This window comes from Cyprinodon tularosa, unplaced genomic scaffold (genome assembly GCF_016077235.1).
Source record: "Cyprinodon tularosa strain WSP-4 unplaced genomic scaffold, ASM1607723v1 ctg107, whole genome shotgun sequence".
NCBI classification, from domain to species: Eukaryota; Metazoa; Chordata; class Actinopteri; order Cyprinodontiformes; family Cyprinodontidae; genus Cyprinodon; species Cyprinodon tularosa.
In genome coordinates, this window is record NW_024037860.1 from 1,894,376 (window position 1) to 1,915,010 (window position 20,635).

At 38.4% G+C, this 20,635-nt stretch overlaps 1 protein-coding gene across 2 annotated transcripts in view; it reads right to left on the bottom strand.

Annotated features, from left to right (window-relative positions):
- The window catches only part of LOC119786031 (nuclear factor of activated T-cells, cytoplasmic 1-like), a 77,797-nt gene that overhangs the window by 39,528 nt on the left and 17,634 nt on the right, over positions 1–20,635 (bottom strand). For both annotated transcript variants that reach the window (XM_038289078.1, XM_038289086.1), the window contains exons 4-8: positions 18,209–18,411; positions 14,759–14,931; positions 13,670–13,810; positions 3,276–3,331; positions 451–583 (exon numbers count right to left, since the gene is read on the bottom strand). In XM_038289078.1, coding sequence (XP_038145006.1) covers positions 451–583; positions 3,276–3,331; positions 13,670–13,810; positions 14,759–14,931; positions 18,209–18,411 — 706 coding nt within the window. The remainder of the gene's footprint in view (positions 1–450; positions 584–3,275; positions 3,332–13,669; positions 13,811–14,758; positions 14,932–18,208; positions 18,412–20,635) is intronic.

Sequence of the window (20,635 nt, forward strand, 5' to 3'; positions counted from 1 at the left end):
ACAGGATAAGCTCACAGAGGAGTATTACTAACCTTTCAGCTTGTTATATGACTGACAGGCTGGATGGGTGTTAGATTGTGTTTCCATATTTGCATACATCTGTAAGATCATTCCTTTCTTGGGGAACCATGGGTTTATTGTGTGAAGCAGGGTGTAAAAGTCAAGTCCCTTGGAGGTTGAGTCAACTACACTGACAGCACTTGGAAGCTCTGTCACTCAGCAGGCCCACCTCAAGGCTGCAGAACGCCACTCTACTACTGAAAAAACACCCCTCTCATCTTCTGCTCTAATTCAGCGACTCGAGCTTGCTGCTCCAAGGCAGGAAGTTAAAAACACCCAGCAAGAATGAGCTACACATTTTTGTGTCATGTTGACAGTTAAAGGCGGATTGCAGATTCTAAATGTCAAGATGTGAATATTTTTTTTAAACAGGATCTGGCTGCTGTTTACCGTTTGCAGGCACATAGGTGAAGCGCTGGTACTGGCTCCTCTTCCTTTTGCCATTGCAGACGTAGAAGTTAACTTGCACTGGACTGGATATTCTCTGATTCCTGTAGGGTGGGATCTCCACAACAATAGTATTCTAAAATAAAAACAAAAAGATAGAAAAAAGTATTTTAAATGAAGCCCTATTTCAAATATACCTTGTAGTTCATGGGGCATAGGAAGACATGATGAGATTGGAAAATAATGCACTTGCATTTCTTTTCCTACAATGCAGATATTTTTGCACACATAACTTGATCACAAAGTAAGCGAGTCTTCTTCACACACAGCTTTTCCTCCACCTATATTAAACATGAACCACTGCAACATAATCCGTACTCGCTGCTGAAATGTAATAATCCATGAAAAAGATTCCTTCATTTCAAGCTATGCCATCCTAATGCACCCGCACCTCAACATATTGAGTGCTTGAAATTTAAAGAAAAAACCAATGACATGACTTACAGAATAATTGCACAAAACAAATGGCCAGTTTGGGCATTTTTCAATAGACAATGAAGGTACATTCCACTGCTAAAAACAGAGGATGTCAGAGTAAAGGTAATAAATGATATCCTAACACTAATTAACACTGAGTCCATACCTTTGATAACACTAAACCCACTACTCAGAACTAGACTACATTAAAAGGAACCAACCAACAAGTATTTAAACATAAGTCATTATAAACAATACTTTTAAAAAAAAATACCTGTTTACTCTCTTTTAAGGAGGTAATGACGCATGAGTTTAAAGTAAAATATTAAAACTGTGAGAGTTTCAGAGATTAATTAACAGGTATGTTATTCATTTATTTTTTACCACTGGACTGCATTTATGGTAGCGTTTCCAAGGGACTGGACAGGGAACTGGTCTAAATGAGCATGTCTGGGCTGTGCATGGGTAGTAGTTGGGCCCATGAGGATAGTCCAGGCCCCTTTGTTTGTCTCTCTGGAAAACCCTTGGGCTTTAGCTTTTCCCTTCAAAGCACAGCTGAAGAATCAGGTTGGCGTATTTGTTTGCTCAGCCGCTTTTTGTTCTGGAGGGGTCACCTTTAAACCCTCCGGTTACCTAGTCTGCTAGACCACAGCATGTCTGTGCAGATATGAACTTTTGACTCCTTAATTCTGACAAGGAAACACTGTGAAATCCTTCTGGGTGCTTGTGCCTAATTCCTGAGATTACTGTCACTCTCATATGGGCTTTCACAGGTTGTAGCAGGGAAATTGTAAGGTCATCACTATGTTTGGAGCAAGTTAGAACACAAAGAGTTAAAGGCAAGATCAGATCAAGTCCACTTTCCATATGATGAGAGGGAGGACATGCGGGTGGGTGAATTGGTGTGTTAAATGCATTCAGGTACACTACTTTCCCTCTCCATCCAAAATAACCAAAGTTAGCATGTTCCTCAGAGCAAACAGCAAACAGTTAGCCAGGCAGACTGGTGGACTTTAGAGTGGTCTGGTTTCAACACACATACGAAGAAAGTTAGCACTCTCTTCCAGTCTCTCTCTGTTTTTAAATTTCATATGGACTTGCGAAAGGATTTACTATCCTCTAACTGTTTCCCAATTTTTTTCTTTTCAATTTTTATTTGGTATTTAGAAATTATGTAAAATTTCAATCAAAACTACCCTGCACCCTGTGTTTTCCTGTCTCGTGATATCCCAATGTGAAAAACATACTTTTAAGGTGATGTAAGGTGACACAATATGAAAAATGTCAAAAGGAAGTCATATGTTTATATGCGGTTCTTCAATTAAAAACACGATGGTAATGCTTTTCTCAAATTTGTATGTAAAACCATTTGTAAACCATTTTCAGCCTGTCCTTAACTGGCCACCTTTTTTCCAGCAACTCTGACTATGACCAGAAAATATCAATTAGAGTTAAATCAGAATTAACTACAGAAGTCCATATTTAACCAGTAGATGCTAGCACATAGTTTACATGAAAGTGAGTGAAATCACAGCAACAAGTGACACTAAATCCTGAAGCACCAGCGTCTGGTTAAAAGTGCATTTGTTTTAGCCGTTTGAAAGCATAAGGTCCCTCAGTCGGTTTATAGAGACAGACCACAGATGAAAGACATCAGCAATTAAAAGCATGCTATCATAATGCCCAAGGAAACTAGTTTTCCACAACCCTCCTTGGCTCTCCGCTCTGAAAGCAGACCTAACTAACCGATGAAATCTTAATGAACTCCAGAGCTAAAGAAGCTCTCAGTGACACGAAGAACAACATTTACTTCATCCCCTCTGTCGACAATTCCCTTTTGGTCAGTTTTATATTAACACAATCTGAGTGTGTGACTGTACGTCAGTGAAAATGAGTGCACTGGTTTATTTTCTCATTACAACCTTCACGACAAGCACCAGGTAGAAACAGGGGTGTGATTTGCTTCTGGCTGCACGCTCACAGGCACAGATGAGGTGTTTAAACCCAGCTCACCGCAACACTTCACTATGAACTAAACGTCTAGCTATGCACTCAGGGCAGCATTGCCGTTTGTGCTTGTATTAGAGCATGTTTCTGCCCGTGTCATGTTTTTATGCAACACCACAAGAGAACGTGTTTACCTCAAGGATGGTACAGTGATTTTGTGAAAATTCCATTCAGGATTGCATCGACTAATCAGTGTGGTCTGTGTTTTTTACTTTGTAATGCCTTAGCAAAGGTTACATCATTAAGTGGGACAAATGAGGAGGAGACCAAAGAAAGGAGAAAGTCTCAGGGGGAAGAGAGGACTGAAGCGACAGAGGCATTTTATATAAATAATAGGTACTTACAGATTTGACAGTGTCCTTGTCAACCTTGGCTTCTGTCTCCCACAAATGGTGCCCATCTGTTGACACAGACACCAAAGAGATTATGATAACATCTATGCCATATGATAAAAGAAGGCAATACGTGGCTGAGACTTGCAGGAGAAAGTCAGGAAAACAATGGTAGTGTCTTTAACCGTAGGCCCCGGAATACTTGGGTAAATTTCAAAATCTACAAGTTGCAATTCAATAAATTCAATAATCTCAGTAATTTAAGTGATTCAATAATCTCAGTAACTTAAGGATTTATCTGTCTGTACATCTATCCATCAATCTTATCTTAGATTATGTTGTGGATGTAAATGAAATGAAGGAGAAGTCAGACGTCACACTCGATGTCTATGGGAATGCTCATTGATTTGTCCTAGATCAGAGGTCTGCATCCAGCTCTAGGAACCCCAAGTAGCTCTTCAGAACCTTCACATTGGCTCTTAATAACGAACGATGATGACAAAAAAAACAGCTAATGTTGTTAATTAAAGACTAACAAAACAAAAGCAAATACAGGACTTTTTAAGAAAGAGTATGTAACATTTTGGGAGTCTAAATGAGTTATGTTTGCATAGATGACTGAAAGCAAACAGAAAGAAGTAAGATGCATCAGTCTACATAATCCTCCCTAGGTTTCCAACTTTCAGTTGTCTACAAATCACTTACGTCTTCTAATTACTTCTGGCTGACCCTTCTCTTCAGGCCAATTTTCCATGGCAGATCCTATCTAAGGTGGAAGCCACAGACAAAGCAGGCATAGGATCATAGGGGATACTGAAACTCCTCTACCATGTTAAACTGCCAATTCTGTTAAGGGTGGGGGGAAATCAGTGGTTGTCTTTATTAAGAAAAAGATAACCAAGAGTAACTTGCTTCTGTACAGTAAGTCCATAGGAAGCTTTTGTTCCCAGTTTATGCTTTCCTATTAGGTGTTTGATGCCAGTAAAGAACCCTGGTTCATTTGTTTTATTTCTTTTCTGCAAAACTGGCAGCCTTTCCCACTCTCCCTTTTTTTTATATTCACTTGATGTAAAAAGGTTTCCCTTGCTGCCATGTACTCAAAGATCCCTGTGAGCTACTGCAGCTGCTGCAAGCCTGTAAAGGTTCAGCTCACATTCTTTGCGTTTTCCCTGGGATTTCATGCCACACCTTTCGTGAGCAGACTCGGGTTCTGCTGGGGCAATCAGGAATGGCCATGTTGCAATTTTTTTTTCTTTTTTTCAGAACCAATGAGTCATTACATCTGTCAGAAGTGGCAGGAAGACAGTGCAGCCTTTGTGTAAGCAACACTATATGAGGTAACACCATGGTTTCTGCAGCTCTCCTGCTATATGTTAGTAGCAGAATAGAGAGAGCTATAGATCAAGAGGAAATGCTAAACCTTTCATAAGAAACAAAAAAAAAAAATTGTTTAATGGCAATTTCCAAACTACTTATATCAAAGGACTAACTTAGCCGGCAAGATCCAAGAGGTTTTCTCTCTTTCAAGAGGCTTATGTTTTTCAAATAATTGCATGAGTGTGAAGCTAAAGGACTGCAGTCAAACTTAGATCTTTATTGCTGAGATGTGGTAGTGGGGGCGGGTGGTCAACTTTATTGTTCTGAGAGAGAAAAAAAATAGTCAGTTGATAGAGCTTTCCAAAACGGCCATATTAAACACAGTAGACGACAAAAACAGACAGTGCACAGATTAGATAAGGGCTTCCTGTTGCGAAACTTGATGAAACTAGATCTCCATATGGAAAAGTATGCCTCTCTGTGAGGAAGATGCACAAGCAGAATCATCCTGGTAAGATGACTGTGGAGTTAACAGACATCTTGCATGTAGCAGGTGAAAAGAGGCACACGTACTGCTGTGAAGCTGAAATGATTGGAGCAGGCCAATTAGAGCGAGCACAGACACAGGGAAGGTCATAACAACAGAGAGAGGCAGACAGAGATGAGCATTCCTCATGTTACGTCTAGAGGAACCAAGAGGGAATCTCGCCCACCTACGCTCTGGGAGACTCTCCAAGAGGGAAACCTTAGACTACAACGTCAAAGTGAAGCTCCAGCAGTAAACATGTTTTTCAAAGACCTAATCTTTCCACCTCCCTCTTCATATTTGCCCTCTCCATCTGCGTCTCTAAATCACTTTGCTCAAGCAAAGTTTAATGTTTTCTCAATCAAACCAAGAAATTCAACAATGCTGTGGTCGGATGGAGATGGAGGCTACTTGTGGCTTACCGTCAGAGATCGGCGTACGACTGATAACCACAGGACTTTCCGTTTTCTCCTTCTTCCCTGCAACATCTGCAAAATGCTTCTGTTCCCGACAACACCTCCTCATGCAACCAACCTCCACCCACGTTCAATGTGCACAAACAGATGCAGACACATGCAAACATACAACCACAATATCCTTTACCTTTGTTCTGGCTTTCAACTTAGATTATTGGAGGTGGCGAAGCACGGAACAATAGTTGCTGAGCACAGAACAGTATCCTTGATGGGAGTTTTGTTGGAAAACTAAGGGTTGATTTTAAAAGACAAATAGGTGGATGTGTGCTCTCTTATTCAAGGTATAATGCTCAGGGATAGGTGACTCACTTGAGGATAGGTGACTCACTTGATCAAATGAGATCCACAAAGACTAACACCAGACAACTCTGACAATACAATGATTCTTAGAGCAATTAGACTTTGCAAAGGCTGTGTCAACTTTGGCTCTTTGGCTTTATCTCCTAATAACACCTCATCCAGGTTGTGTAGTTGGTCACAATCTGGCAACACTGTTATAGTTAAGCTCACTCAAACAAATCTTGTTTGTCCTTTTTTCTTTGATTAAAGTCTTGATAATGATCAAGGGGAGGTCAATGAGCTCCATCTGGTTGAAATGAAAAAGATACGATTATATTCCAGATAAATATTTCAGACATATGTTCTGACTCATTGCTTCAGAAGGCCCGACAACTGACTGGGGATATATTTACCCTTACAGTGAACTTACGGTTTTCGACAGCCAGAGGTGAAATTGCTTTTTAAAAAGCAGCGTTTTGTACATGGCAGCCTTCTGTGACTGAAGAGAGTTCAGTTCAGGTTATTTTGAGGATGGAAAATATGATTCACATACCTAATTGGGGAGTTTTTCTTATGATGTATTTTGCAGCTATCTTTTTCTTCCAGCTTGGATTTTAAGAAGCATCCCCCCACTTTCCTGTTTACATATCTTGAGTTTATTTTCCATTTTATTACCTTTCTACTGCCCCTGCTGCTGCCTTGAATTAAAATGCTTCAGTAATTTTGCACACACTCTCACGGCAGTCACCTTGCTGCCCGTGGAAAAGTGAAGCCAGGAGACTAGACGGATTCTCCAGTGACTGATTCCAGAGATATAGCTGGAATCTCCTCCTGAACACCAGAGGCATTGTAAAAAAACTGTGAAACCAGGAAAATAAAAGTATGCTTCACATCCTGAGGTATCAGTAGCAACAGGGACCTGACAGTAATTATATGATGGATTTATAGTCAGGAACTCAGTTTGGGTAAGTGTATTATTTTTTGTTTTTTTGGGATGGGAGTGTTGGCCTAGAGGGTTAGAGCAGTGCACTTGTGCTATGAGAATGTTGCAAGTACCTGGTTTGATCCCCAAAGCCTCAATATGGGTTACTGACTGCTCCCAGGGCGCCGCACAATGGCAGCCCACTGCTCCCCAAGGACATGGGTTAAATGCAGAGACAAATTTCTCCAATGTGAGATCAATAAAGTTCAGTTATTATTAATAAGAAAGGTGTGGTGATGTGACCTGACTACAAAAAAAGACTAGGCTTATATCAGTTTATCTGGTCGGAACTGCACATACAAAGGAAATGCTGAATGTTTTATAGTATTCATAGTATCAGCTTCGAACTTGTTCAGCTTGAAAGCTGGTTAGTGCTCCACAACATTTTTACAGACTAGACGTAACCTTTATAACTAATTGTTTTTTTCTTAAAAGATACCTTATTAAAAATTGCATCTCCCATAAAACAGCTGAAGAAATATCATAACTACTAATGTAGCCTAGGCAATCTTAAAGATCAATTGCATTTAGGGTGGTTTTTATCATTTAAATGCAACAATGTTCATGTTAATTCCATTTTTTTTTCTCCATGAAAAACATATTAAAATATGTTTTTGTATGCATCTTATATGTGTATCCTTTTACACTAGTTCTAAAACTTGGTTAAAATCTTGTCTCGTTTCGTTTAGCCACTATTATGAAGCAGGGTGGTTACCCAGGACAACATTCATGCAAGACCCAGTGTTTAGATATAACAAAAGGCAGTGTTTACCAAGTATTAGTCCAAAATTAGCATCATAAATCATGCTCTGGTCAGCCCAGTCAGATGATGATGCCAAAGCAGAGTCTAGACATACCAGATGTACAATACCTCAACCAGTTCATCTGGTGTTTAGACTTGCCTGTGCTAGCTGCTTAATTCAGGTGTAAACAGCCTTTATATGAACTCTAACAATTTTTTCCAGCAGGAACTATGATTTCCAAATTCTACAAAATAAACTATCAGAAGACATGCTGAGGGTCAGTCTTTTCTCTGCTGCAGACCAGGCCGTGTGGCACTCCGGAGCTGCAGGCAACACTCCAATCCAACAGATTTAAAATCCATCCAGCTCACCAGGGAATTCCCTCCCCTCCCCTCTGAGTCAGAGAGTAGGCTTTCCCCATCTCTCTCTCTCTCTCTCTCTCTCTGCTGCTCTGTTTATCTGTCTGTCTCTCTATTTTCCCTGCCTCTAGCACTCATTCCATCTGTGGAAAGCAGGGCAGGCCAGAACCCACACATTAGGTGTGCCAGGTATGTCTTCCTTTATCAGTGCCAGTTGAGCGGTTTGGATAAACTGGCACAAAAAAATAATAGCAACACCATAAAACCTGAATCCAGCTCGACAAAGCACAAGCTGATGGAAACTTGAACAAAATGCTAAAGCTGCGGCTCGGCAAAATAATTTCCTTTCATCCCCAAAAGAGAGGAAAAAGACAAATCTTGTGAGCAAAGGATTGCTTACATTGTAGCAAAAGCAAAGACTTGAGGAGAGGATTTCTTGGGTTTAACGGTGATCAGGCTATTTGATTTATTTGATCTTTATTCTATTTGTGGTTGGAAATGAGCTGAAACACTAAGGAAAATATTGAGTGAAAAGGACCAAATATTGACTGATCAGGATGGATGGAACATAGAATAAATATTTCTAAATTACAGAGAATAATCTAATGTTCTGCATGTTGTTAAAAAACAAATCAACTTGCCAAAAGATTAACCAGAAAATTTAGTAAGAGAAAACATGGTGCATGTTATGTTCTCTTTCCTTATGCACCTGGAAACGGGCAGCAGGAATAATGAAGCCTTGCCTTTTTCCTCCTTTTTTCCTTCCTTCTCGCTCTTTTCAAGAGCTTGGGATCTGCTGCTTTCCGCTTCACCCCTCAATGGGGAATCCTTGGTGTATGACTCACTGAAAACACTTCCTCCTGAACAACACAAACAGGCCTGGAGGCTAGCAGCTAGAGCAGGTACCAATGTACGCAACAACACCAGCAAATACATGCACATACATCAAATTCAGCGGGTTTGCATCAGTTTATCCTGTGGGCGATGACGGGAAGCAATGGGGATGGATGGGAGGTTTAAAAAGAAAGTAATTATTATTCAAGCTGCATTAAGATTTGGCAGCAGAGGTTGGAATAGCTTAGTTTATATGATACTGGGGGTGTCTCAGGGGGTATGGTAGGAAAGACCTAATAAAAAAAACACACACACATACACAAAAGGAGATGAAGGTTTTAGCTGTATTGATGGGTAAATAATCTGGTGGTTTTGTAAACTTCTGAACAGACACATTTTTTCTTGCAGTGTCTTGGAAAAAAAATTCATACTCCTTGACCTGAAGCTAAACATATAGTGTATCTGCATAGACTTCTTTTAGTTAACAGTTACTGAAACTGCTTTTTGTTGTGTAAAGTCTTTAACATATGCCTACAAAAATGAATACCCATTCTTTGGAAAATAATCAAAGCCTAGATAATTGATAGCAGATTGTCTTTAAAACTGCAATCTCAAAGTTTTCAGGTTAAATTCTGGACCTTGACTCTTACAAGAAAATGTTGCGATCTGCTGCAGCTCTAGATCCTTTCTTTAAAATTGTTGTCCTGCTAGAAGCTTAATCTCTGATCCAGACCTCAGTGTTTTGCAGTCACTTCCATGAATGACCTGTATGTCGCTACATCCATTTTTCAATTAGCTTTACGCAATGTCCTTGTCCCTGCACTCCACTTCAAAGCATAATACTGCCATTGTGTTTCACAATAGGGGGAGCATGATGCTAAGAGTTGGCTTGATTTGACCCTACAACAGGGTATCAGAATAAATAGAGTGGAACAAAAATGTTCACAGGCTTTTCTGATTATAAAGTGTATAAGAAAAAGTGGCATCTTTTTTAAACAACTCTCCAATACTGCAATACTTTGTGTACATCTAAATTACTGAAACCCAACTAAGTGCATTGAAGTTTGCAGTTGCAGTGTTTGACAAAGTTTGAGTGGTAAATAAATACTTTTGAAGGGCACTCTAGAATTGGAATGCCTCTAATTAAATAGCTCAAGTTTATTTTGGCACATAAATATGTGATTAATATTTCTAGCTTTGAATAACTTTAATGAATTTTCAATTTCTTATATAAAGTGTATTTTTTCTTGAAATACTCATGGATATTTTAGACTTCTTCATTCAACCACTAATTGTTAATGGGCCAATTTTGTAAATTTTTATGGAATTTTTTTTCTTACTTCAAATTGGAGCATTTAACAACATGCAAGCATTTACGATTTATAGTCGGGCCATTTGAGCTAATGGGCTTCTAAGCTGCCTGTGATCTTGTTCTGACTCAACCTAGATGATTTTCACTGCAAAGCATTTTTCACACAAGTTGGAATAAGACTGAATCCGTCTGTTGCTCCTTAGGATTTGTGGAGCATTTTGGAAGGTGTTTATTGGAGTCAATTTCGGAAAGTGAGCAGCCATTCTGACTTTCGATGGCAGCAGCAGTAATGGCTGTCACCACTGTGGCAAAAGCAGTGATTGGTTTTTATGCCTTCCCAGGCGTTTGGCTGCACTCGAATGCGTGTGTCTCTTTGAGCGTAATGGTAACTGTCTGAGAGGAATAATCATTGTGGTGCAAACTTTCAAAGACTCATTTAGTCATGAACTTTTCCAGCAGAAAATAAGACTGCAGTCAGAGAGAAATTTTATAATAAAAGCATAATTTTGAGGTATTTTTTCTAAATAATATTCATTGTGTTACCCTCACTTTAAATTTCAGAAATAATTCTGTGAAACTATATCAAATAGGATTTATTTGATATAAAATACCTAAATTAAGGCTGGATTTGCAGCATTATCTTGAGCCCATATGCTCTGCCCTTTTCCATGCTCATATGTAGCTTCCATTACTGAACGTGTGTGCACATGTGTGTTTGGAGTGTGTTAGTAAGTCCGTAATGGGCTTTTTAACTCCAAGCAGTAGGTCATTAAAATTTAGATAAAAGCAGTCTAAGTAGCAAACAGATAACTGCTCTTCTGATCTCTCACTCAAATGAGAGGACTCTGAACACAAACTGCTAGAATATCAATAGCAAGGCAAAGTGTGGGGAGGTTCCCACTGGAGCAGAACTCCACACTGGCTAATGTGTTTAGCAGATATCAAGGATAGAGGTACACAAAACTGAATATTGAGGGGGGGAAACAGAACAGAAGGAAACAGGGCTGAGGCAAGAAGTGTGGGTGAAAGACAGGAAACACAACCTAGAAGGGGGTCATAGGGCTCAGACAGGAGGGCATATATGTATGAATTTTCTTCTTCAGGGACTCCCCCATCCTCCATCCATGACTAAGTAAATCCAGGAGGAAGGAGACCCCCATATTACCAACATTCAGTCCCTTCCTTAACCACAGAGTCTTTACAGTTAATCTTTTAAACAGAACGTATCAAATTTTTATAGGTTTTTTTTTTCATTTTACTCTTTAAACTTTAAACAAGTAAGATAAAAAAATATTAAACACATTATTTTATATTGTGTTCATCCACTGTTCTTCTAGATATCAGGCATCAGCAATTGACTAGTATGAAATGTAATTTAGACGAAAACAAAGCCCCTAATTTTACTGGATAAGATATACTTTACTAGGGCGCAACTAATGATTATTTTTGCTAATTGATGAATTTGTCCATTATTTTTTCAATTAATGAATTGATATAAAGACAACAAATGTTCCTTAAGGAACATTTTTTACGGAATTAAGTCAGGTGAAACAAAAACTTTTCCACTTGTTATGGTTAGAGCACATTAACAGACCAAAACGTTTTTTTTTATCTTAAATGCCAAACGTTTACATAGAGCTGGTCACTTCGTTGGCTAAAGACACGTTTTAGAGTTAAACATTAATCTATAACTACATTTGTTGTTGTTTATTTCAATGATCAATTAATCACAATTAATCCGATAAGTTATTTCAGCCCTATACTTTACTATTTCATATTAATATTTTCTACAAGTATGTTTTGTATTTGTGCTTCAGGTTTGCCAAAAAATACAATGTCTTCTCTTTGAAAAGGTGAGGAGATAACAGTAAAATCTGATGTATAAAAGATGGCCAATAAACAGCTGGAAAAAATGTGTTGCATTTATTTAATTCTTCTATAGAGTTCAAATCTTTGTGTACAGATACAGCTTAGATTGCGCTGATTGAAACTTTTTCTGCCTTCATCTCTTATGCTCTAGGAAACATTTTACAATAGCAATAAATAGTGCCTGCTGCATGTCCATTGACTTTCTCTCTTTTGATTCATTCTTGAACATCTTCTTGATCATGAAGTCACATCTGTCTCTCAGTGCACAGGATATATAAAAATTGAGCAATGTTTTTAATTCAACTTTGCATCCTCATTTCTCATTTTCAAGTTTAGGTTACCTTCTTTTATAAGGACAGTCTGCTTTTACCAGTTTTGAGTATTATTGTGACTTTTGAACTACATGCACAGTGTGAATAATTGTTTGAAAATCAGAAGGAGCATACAAGATAATCTCCAATATTTTATCTTTAGATTTTTGGTGGTGTAGTTTTTCTAAATTACTACAGAGGAGGCACTCCTAGTGAAGGACATCTCCTTAATTGTGAATTAGTTTGTTGCAATTGCTTTGACTATCTGAGGAACACTTTGGTGGTTTTCAGTGGTTTGGATAATATACAGTATATGCTACAAAACCAAATATATTTTACCCAGTTATGTAGAAAGTGCCAAAGATAAGCACTAATTAAATCTAATTAAGCTTCTGATAAACTATATGGCTGCGATGGACTTGCGACCTGTCCAGGGTGTACCCCGCCTATCGCCTGTAGACAGCTGGAGATAGGCACCAGCACCCCTCGCAAGCCCACTTGGGATTAAGCGTGTTAGAAGTTGGATGGATGGATGGATGGATGGATGGATGGATGGATGGATGGATGGATGGATGGATAAACAATATGGTTTCATTTGAGTGTTGCCTTAGGCAGGTATTGCTAGCATATCTTTAACATTAAACCATACCTTTAACTATTTAAAATGAATAAAAAGTTAAACCCAGTACAGCTTTTAGAGAGACAGCTGTGTATAAACGTTTTATTCATTTAAATTGTACATGAAAAAAAAAAATGTTCCTAAATTATTATGATGACGTTACTTTGAGGAAAGTTTATTTGATAGTTCAAGGCTTTAAAGTTGAGATTATGGCAGTGAGTACATGTTTAATTTGATTACTTTGTGCTCAATCAAACAATTTTTCATGATCATCAGTCAATCATATGCAAACTTGGTTATTATTCCTTCTGCCGTTCCCTCCACCCACGGCATTGAGAAACCAGAGAAACAAAAGGACTCGCCTCTCTTAGGCAGTTGCAGCGACGAGCAACCGTGGCAAGTGAGTGGCAAAATGAGTGAGAGGGTTAACTGTCAGGAGCAGGGCAGTAAGTAAAGACAGAACAGCAAGGCAGAAAGGAAAAGTGAGAAAAAGAGATATTGCACATGCCCTGGTCGTGATTCATTCCTTCACTTGTGGCGAGAACCAAAGAACAGGCAATGGAAACTTCAGCGAATGTAAATACGCTTTGGTTAAAAATATAGTGGTCTAATGCACACCACATGTTGCTTTCTGGCAAGTCTTACTCTATTTTGACGGGAAGAGGGAATAAAAAAAAACACAACTGGAAGTGAGAAGGGTAGAGACATTTGAAAGAGATATTAGGAAGGGAAATTAAAATGCAAGGAACACAGTCTGTGAAGGTTTGCATCCAGTTTACCCTGTGCCTTCTCCACGAACACCACCTTGGACTCGGGAAGGAAGTTGAGTCCGCCGAGCAGCATCATTTTGCCACCAGTGGCAGGATAGCTCTCCACACTCTGCTTCTCCACCAAGGGAAGCTCCTGAGCTGAACGCTGGGCTGCAGAAACACACACAAACTCACCTTTCAACACTGATTTTGAGTCCAAGTGAACAAACTTACTGATCACCATCTACTCTGAGAAGAGCATGACCAGGACAAGGCCTGTAAAACACCAGCTTTTCATTAAGAGAACCAGCTTATCAAATTTATTACTATGATATCATGACCTCTTGCTAAGAGGTTTTCAGCCAACTGCTGCTTTAAAAAAGGTGCAGAACGGCTCAGAATAATACGTTCATGCTCAGATCTTTGCTTCATTATTTCCATCAAGCAGCCAGTGGCCAACCACCTGTCTCTGTTTTCTTTAAAATGAAGCAAGCTGGGATCACCTCTAACCTCTGGAATACAATGAGATGATTCACAGCCAGATACTTAAAAAAACTGGATCTCTATTATCACTAAGATGTGGATTTAATTTATGAGTTTACTTTAAAACAAGTTTCCTAGAGAGCTAAAGGTCCCTTACTGTTCAGCCACGATAAACCAGCTCTGATTAACTTTGACGTTCTGTTAACGTCATCTCTGTCTAAACATCTTGACTTGATTACATTCTTGGGTGCCAATCACATCATAAGTATACACAGAAATGAATGTCAAAGAAACAGAAGTTTCTTATGATGGAATCATTCAAACGTGCCAAAACTGCGGCTGGAAAACGACCTTTGAGGAAAGTGTGCTAATGGGTTGCTTTTACCACATAACTTGGGCATTCATAAAATGTGAATTTGGTAAAAGTAACACGTGTTTGGCACCAGGAACAATACATCTTTTGCCTTTGTGAATTCCTTTGATTGTGTAAAACCTATTGGGTCCAGAGGTAGTGAATTAGTTCCAGTAGGTATTAAAATTGTGGCTTATTTTATTACATTGCAACAATAGATACCACTTTTTTCTTGAGTGGAAAGATTTTGTGCTTGTCTCTATTTGTGTGTGTCCCAAACTTACAGCATTCGATGGGGTTTGAAGCAGCCTGCACCGACACCGTCCTGCCATTGGGCTGGTTGATGTGCACACGGAACACCAACCTCACGCGAGTATTTTTTCGCCCAATGTCTGTTTCTCCTTTGCGCAGTTCAATGTCAGAATTGCGTAGCTTGAGGATTCCTGCACAGTCAATTCTATAAGGAAAGAAGCACAAGAATAAAAAGTTGATCAGTCATTAATTTATATATACTGCTGTCAGTATATAAACACAAATCTATTGGTTTAGTTAGACTTAGACTAACTTTATTGTCTTTTTGCATACACAGAGTGTATAGAAAACGAAATTTTGATGCATAAAGCTTACAACATATTACATCTTTGCTTTGAAGAGGACGTTCTGGTTCTGAACAAACACAAAGAAGAGGAGGTGGTTCTGAATGGACCCAGAGAGGAAAAGGTTCTGGTTCTGAATGGACCCAGTGACGAGAAGGTTCTGGTTCTTAATTGACCCAGAGAGGAGGAGGTGTTTCTGAATGGACCCAGAAAGAAAGAGATTCTGGTTCTAAACAGACCTAGAGAGGAAGAGTTTTTGGTTCTGAATGGAACCAGAGAGCTGATGTTCTGGTTCTGAATAGGATTTCTTTTATGCGTAAGTTTTTTATGTATCATTAAATTTATGGTAAATAACACTCTTAAAACTTTGTCTTTCAAAGTGTGCACTCAAAGTGTTACATTTTGTGTTACAATGACAAACTTCAACATACTTGATTTATCCTTTTTCTATTTTTTCTGGAACCAATACTTTGCAGACCTACTTTTTTTGCTAAAATTGGAACTGTAAATCAATGTAAGTCTACAAGGTTTCATTGAAATATCGCTACAGATAATCTTTATTAGATTGGGGTTTGGACTTTAACTGGGCCATTCTAACTCATAAATCTGCTTTGATTTAAAACTATCCCCTGTAGTTCTGGCTTTAAGGTTTTTATTCTGTTTGACTCCAGCCATCTCTCAAAAGAAAACGATCCCCACAGCATGATGCTGCCAATACCATGTTTCACACTGGAAATTGCTTTCGAGTGAAATATACAGCTTTTAATTTTCCAAAATGCATAGCATTTTTTTGCTTGGGCCTAAATATCCTGAATACTCTTCTTTTGCTTCCATTATAGAATGATACACTACATGTGTTTTTCTATCATATCAAACTACAATCGAACAAAATATATTTCACTTTCAAATGATATTGCATGACTTAATAAAACCCCCATGCATTTTGCATAAGCAATTGTTTGATTGTGTTAACGCACTGAATACCATTTGGGCATAACTGTTTAAATATTGATTGATATTTTTATCCAATATAAACTCCTCGCATCATTGAGGAGGTGATTATCACAAGACATCAGTATCACAAAAAGATCCATCCGTCTCCAGGGCTACTTTGTCCTTTCAGGCTATTGAATTGGTTCATTCTGCATAGAAGCTGCTGTTAATCATTTCCACATGCAGCAGCAGACCATTGCCTAAGCTGTCTGTCTTTATTTATTTCATTTTACAATTTGGGAGGTAGAGAGCTAAAGTTTCTCTCCTTCCTTTTGGTCGGAAAGAAACGTTTTTTTGCAGGCATTTATAAATTGAAATACAACTAATGCGGCTGGTGAAAGGGAGGAAAAACAAATGGGATATGTTTTGGCATTTTATTTGTGTTACGTGGTAGGCTTTTGGGCAGTGCTGCTGGAACACGGCAAATGTCAAGTTTTAAACCATTCCTTGTTTTCTTTTTTCTTTGGTTTTGGTTTATTCAACACGAATGAGGGAAAACTGAAATCAGTCAAGGCAACCTCTCCTTATCAGTTTTGCATAATTTAGGAATCTGTCATGACCGGGTGAAATCAGCTATGGAAGCTATTCAGATGTCTGTCCCTTACTTAAGAAAGCTTAAAATGGGGGTTACATTTCAAATATGAATGAAAAACCTAAAGCACAGTCTTACAATTCTTGCACAAACTGTCTGCAATTGCGAAATTGTCTACTAGCTTATAATATTAAGTTATGGTAAAAGGTTACACCAAGTTCAGTCAGTTTTTCTGCATAAACTGACTTCTTTCAAGAGGAAAGGGGAGAAACTGAAGATGTCAAAAACTAAATTTTGCTACCTTCTGCATCCCACACAGCAAGCAAATTATCGCTGGCACGAGAGCAGATAGGCGAAGGCTGCCTTATCGAGTCAGCTGGTAAACATCTCAGTGGAAAGAGACAGTTAAAGGCCTTTCTTTAAGTTTGACTGTCAGGGGAAAACTGGGGAAACTTTAACTTCTTCGCTTTCAGTCTGAGTGTGAGCATTTAAAGAGCAAAAGAAAGTCAGAAGTCATGTTCTTATTGTTAAACAAACAAGAAGGGATGCATTTAGTCAAACCAATCATAAATGCATAGGATTATGTTCCCTCTCTTTGACATAATTGAGGGAACTAATATCATGGTGAAACAAAAAGAAACAATAAATAACTCTGTATTTTAAATCTCTAAAATACTACGGATAAATATAGTGGGGAGCAAAATTCTGACCTTATTTAAGGTCTGATCTAGAGGGTTATCCCTAACACAGGGTTCTGGGAACAAGTCCAAAAAAGAACATTCCCTACTGCCCCATGAGAAAGGAGCGTCTGGAAAAGTGCTACTACCTGGACACAATGTGGAGTCCTGCTTTGACTTCCTCCCACATCTAAAAACATTCATGACTGGTTGTTTTGTGATTCCAAACTGTCCTCAGAAGAGTTTTCCTCTCACACAACTTATAATAATTAGAGTGCCCTTTAAGTACTGTAATTTGCAATCAAAAGACAGCTCTTTTTCAGATTTTCTGCTTCTATTTTACTGTGGTAGGGGGGTTTTAAGCTTGGTTAACTAAACTTAAAATTGTTTACCTGGCATCTTGTAACTAAATCATATCATATAATGAAATGTTTAGATCATGAAACTGGATAAGTGACTCTGTGTTACTGTGGCAAGCCATTATTTTGATATATGTAATACCGCATACCCATGTTCATTCCTAGCTGTCCAATCTCACAAACGAGCACTATATGAGCTTAATAGATGGTTGTATTGTTTTTGACACACTTGTTACCAGGGTAGAAATGTTTTTGCACATTAATCTTGCCGTCATATTTTTGTACAGTGACATTAACGTAGTTGAAGGACTTAATCCAGGTGGGGGGATGTCTGTATTCTGACATTTGCAGCCCCTGTTTATACATGCCAGGTAGAATTAGTCACCAATGGACAGTTTCAGCCTTAGCACCTGTTCACCTCATGGAGCTAAAGGACAGAGGACTTTTTAGTATTTTGTAATGTTGTATTTTTTCGGGCAATGGTTAAAAAAAAATGTCAACAAAACAGTTGTGTTTCAAAGTGATGTTAACTACAGTAAAACTCTGAAGATTAATTAACACATCTCAAATGACTCACATGGCTCGCATGTTGTTTTCTGGCAGCAGAGGGATCTCCAGAATCTTGGTGTTGGATTGCAAGACTTCATGGCTGGCGGTGGAGACGGTTTTGCCGGTGATCCGATGGACCTGGTAGAAGGCATGCGGTCGCAAAAGGCGATCATCTGCCGTCCCAATGAAAAGCTGCAGGGTGAGGGGCTCACTTTCCATGTAACCATAAAGCTGGAAGCAGAACAAAGAAGCTGAGGTGAGAGGAAGCACAACAAGACCCTTATCTGAGGCAGGTTCTCATTTAGGAAAGAGATTTAATCAGCACCAGGAACTAATAACTGACACATAGCTGAGGGGCTCTAATAGACAAATTGTTCATTACAGTTTTAGCCTCCCAAATCGTTTGAGATTATTTATAGAACTTGTAGTAATTGAGACTTTCTTGAATCTGTATGTTATTCTCCTCGGAATTAAAAATCAACAAATTCTTATTATTGTCTTTTTATTTTATATTTTTATGCTGTATTTTATTCTATTATTGTGTTTTATTATTTTTAGCTATGTTGATCACTTTGCTTTTAGCATTAGCTGTTTTAAAGCGCAATACATATAAAGATGATGATGATGAAGAAATACTGAAAAAGATGAACATTTTCAGGAGTTTCACATCACCTTAAAATCTCTTTAAAACTTTACAAAAATTATGAAAATAAAGAAAATAAAAATAAAAAACAAGAAGGAAGCGGCCAGTTCTCTCTAGAACTGAAGGTTATCCTCAGATTAAGGTCATCCTGAATTTTCTTTAATTCTGCTTTTAACCAGTGTTGACTGAGTTATCATTGCTTTTGCATTACTCTTATTGGTTAAATCAAAATGAGTCAGTGGGATTTAGAAAGTATCCTGAGGTCCAACAAAGATGACTTGAAACGCAACAATGATATCACTAAAGAAGATTAAAAATAAAAACTACATTTACAAAAAAGAAACCAAAAAAAATTGTTGGGTTGATTTTTTCAACATAGTTGCTGAATTTACGCTACTAGGATCAAAGTAGGGTTGATTTAAATAAACATTTGTTCAAAAATTATGGCTTAGCTTGTTGGCTTAGACATCAAGCTAGATCTGGCACTGAACTTCCTTATCAGATGTTACCTAAATATTTCTTATATCTGGGTAACGCTCTTCATCTCACTCTTGTGATAATAGATATTATTCACTCTGAACTATTCTTTGGTTAAAAAATATACCCAGTATGCTAGATCAAGCCTACGACTTAAAAATAAAAGATCTGAACCCCAGATTGCCTCACGTGACCAAGGATTAGGTTTGGAAACTAACCAAAAGTATCTCCTTTTTAATTCAGCCACTGTTAAAGAGTGAATTGTGAACTAAAAAAATCCCTCCATGGAGCACAACATAATCCCGCCCCCTAGGCCTTGGGGCAGTTATGAACTTGCATTGTGATTTCCATTAAAGTTTAGAGACTGTGTCCCACTGTGATGAAAGAGACTAGTGTATCAGTATCACAACTTCAAACAACTACCCCTTCCTTTTGTATTCCTCTATTAGCTGCTGCTGCTTAGCCAATAAAAAGATCAAATATTTGTGAAAAGTTGGAGAGACCCTCCTTGGCCATGCACAGTTTGGAATTGCATTTCATGCATAAACTGATTTATTATCTCAACATAAAAGCAACAATTAATCAAACTATTTTGACAAAAAAATAGATAAATACCTGAATATGGACACAGTATCTCAAAATGTAAGGGGTGACTCAAAACTATTACATTTCCAAGTAATATTTGACTGAGACATTTTACTATCCTATGATTTCATTTGGAGTCAAAGACATAGACCTCCAACGACATATATTTGTTAAACTACAGCATTCTCAAATGGTAATAAGAAGAAAAGATTTGTGCGTCTAAGAATTGCTGTAAAGGTCTAGAATTCATCTTGTACAATTTACCCAAAACAAATCACAGTTCTGCCTCTCTCCTTATGAACCTCCATTGATCCACCCAGGTGGCCTCTTGACCGCTTTAAAAATCTGCTCCAGTAGATCAGTTACAGAAAACCAGGGCTCCCAAAAACTGGGGCTCTCTGACAAAATCCCACAAATTGGTCAATTACCCAAGCACACACCAGCACACTGCCTCAGACAAATTTTCTCTGAGCTCCATCCGAGTGAAAACAGCAGCAACGTCCAACGGAATAAAAAGACCCTACTTGTTTATCTATTGCACTGAGTCATATAGACAAATGCAGACCACATGTAACCTATGACATAATCTGAATAATTGGTTTATAATTACCTCTGAGAGAGCAGGCAGGCACGTGGGTGTGAGGAAGACTGAGGCGACTGGAGAGCTGTCACTTTTTGGTCTTTGAAAAATTGGGGCTACAATTTCATGGACCTGTAATACCTCTGGTTCAAGAACAAATTTGTCTGCGG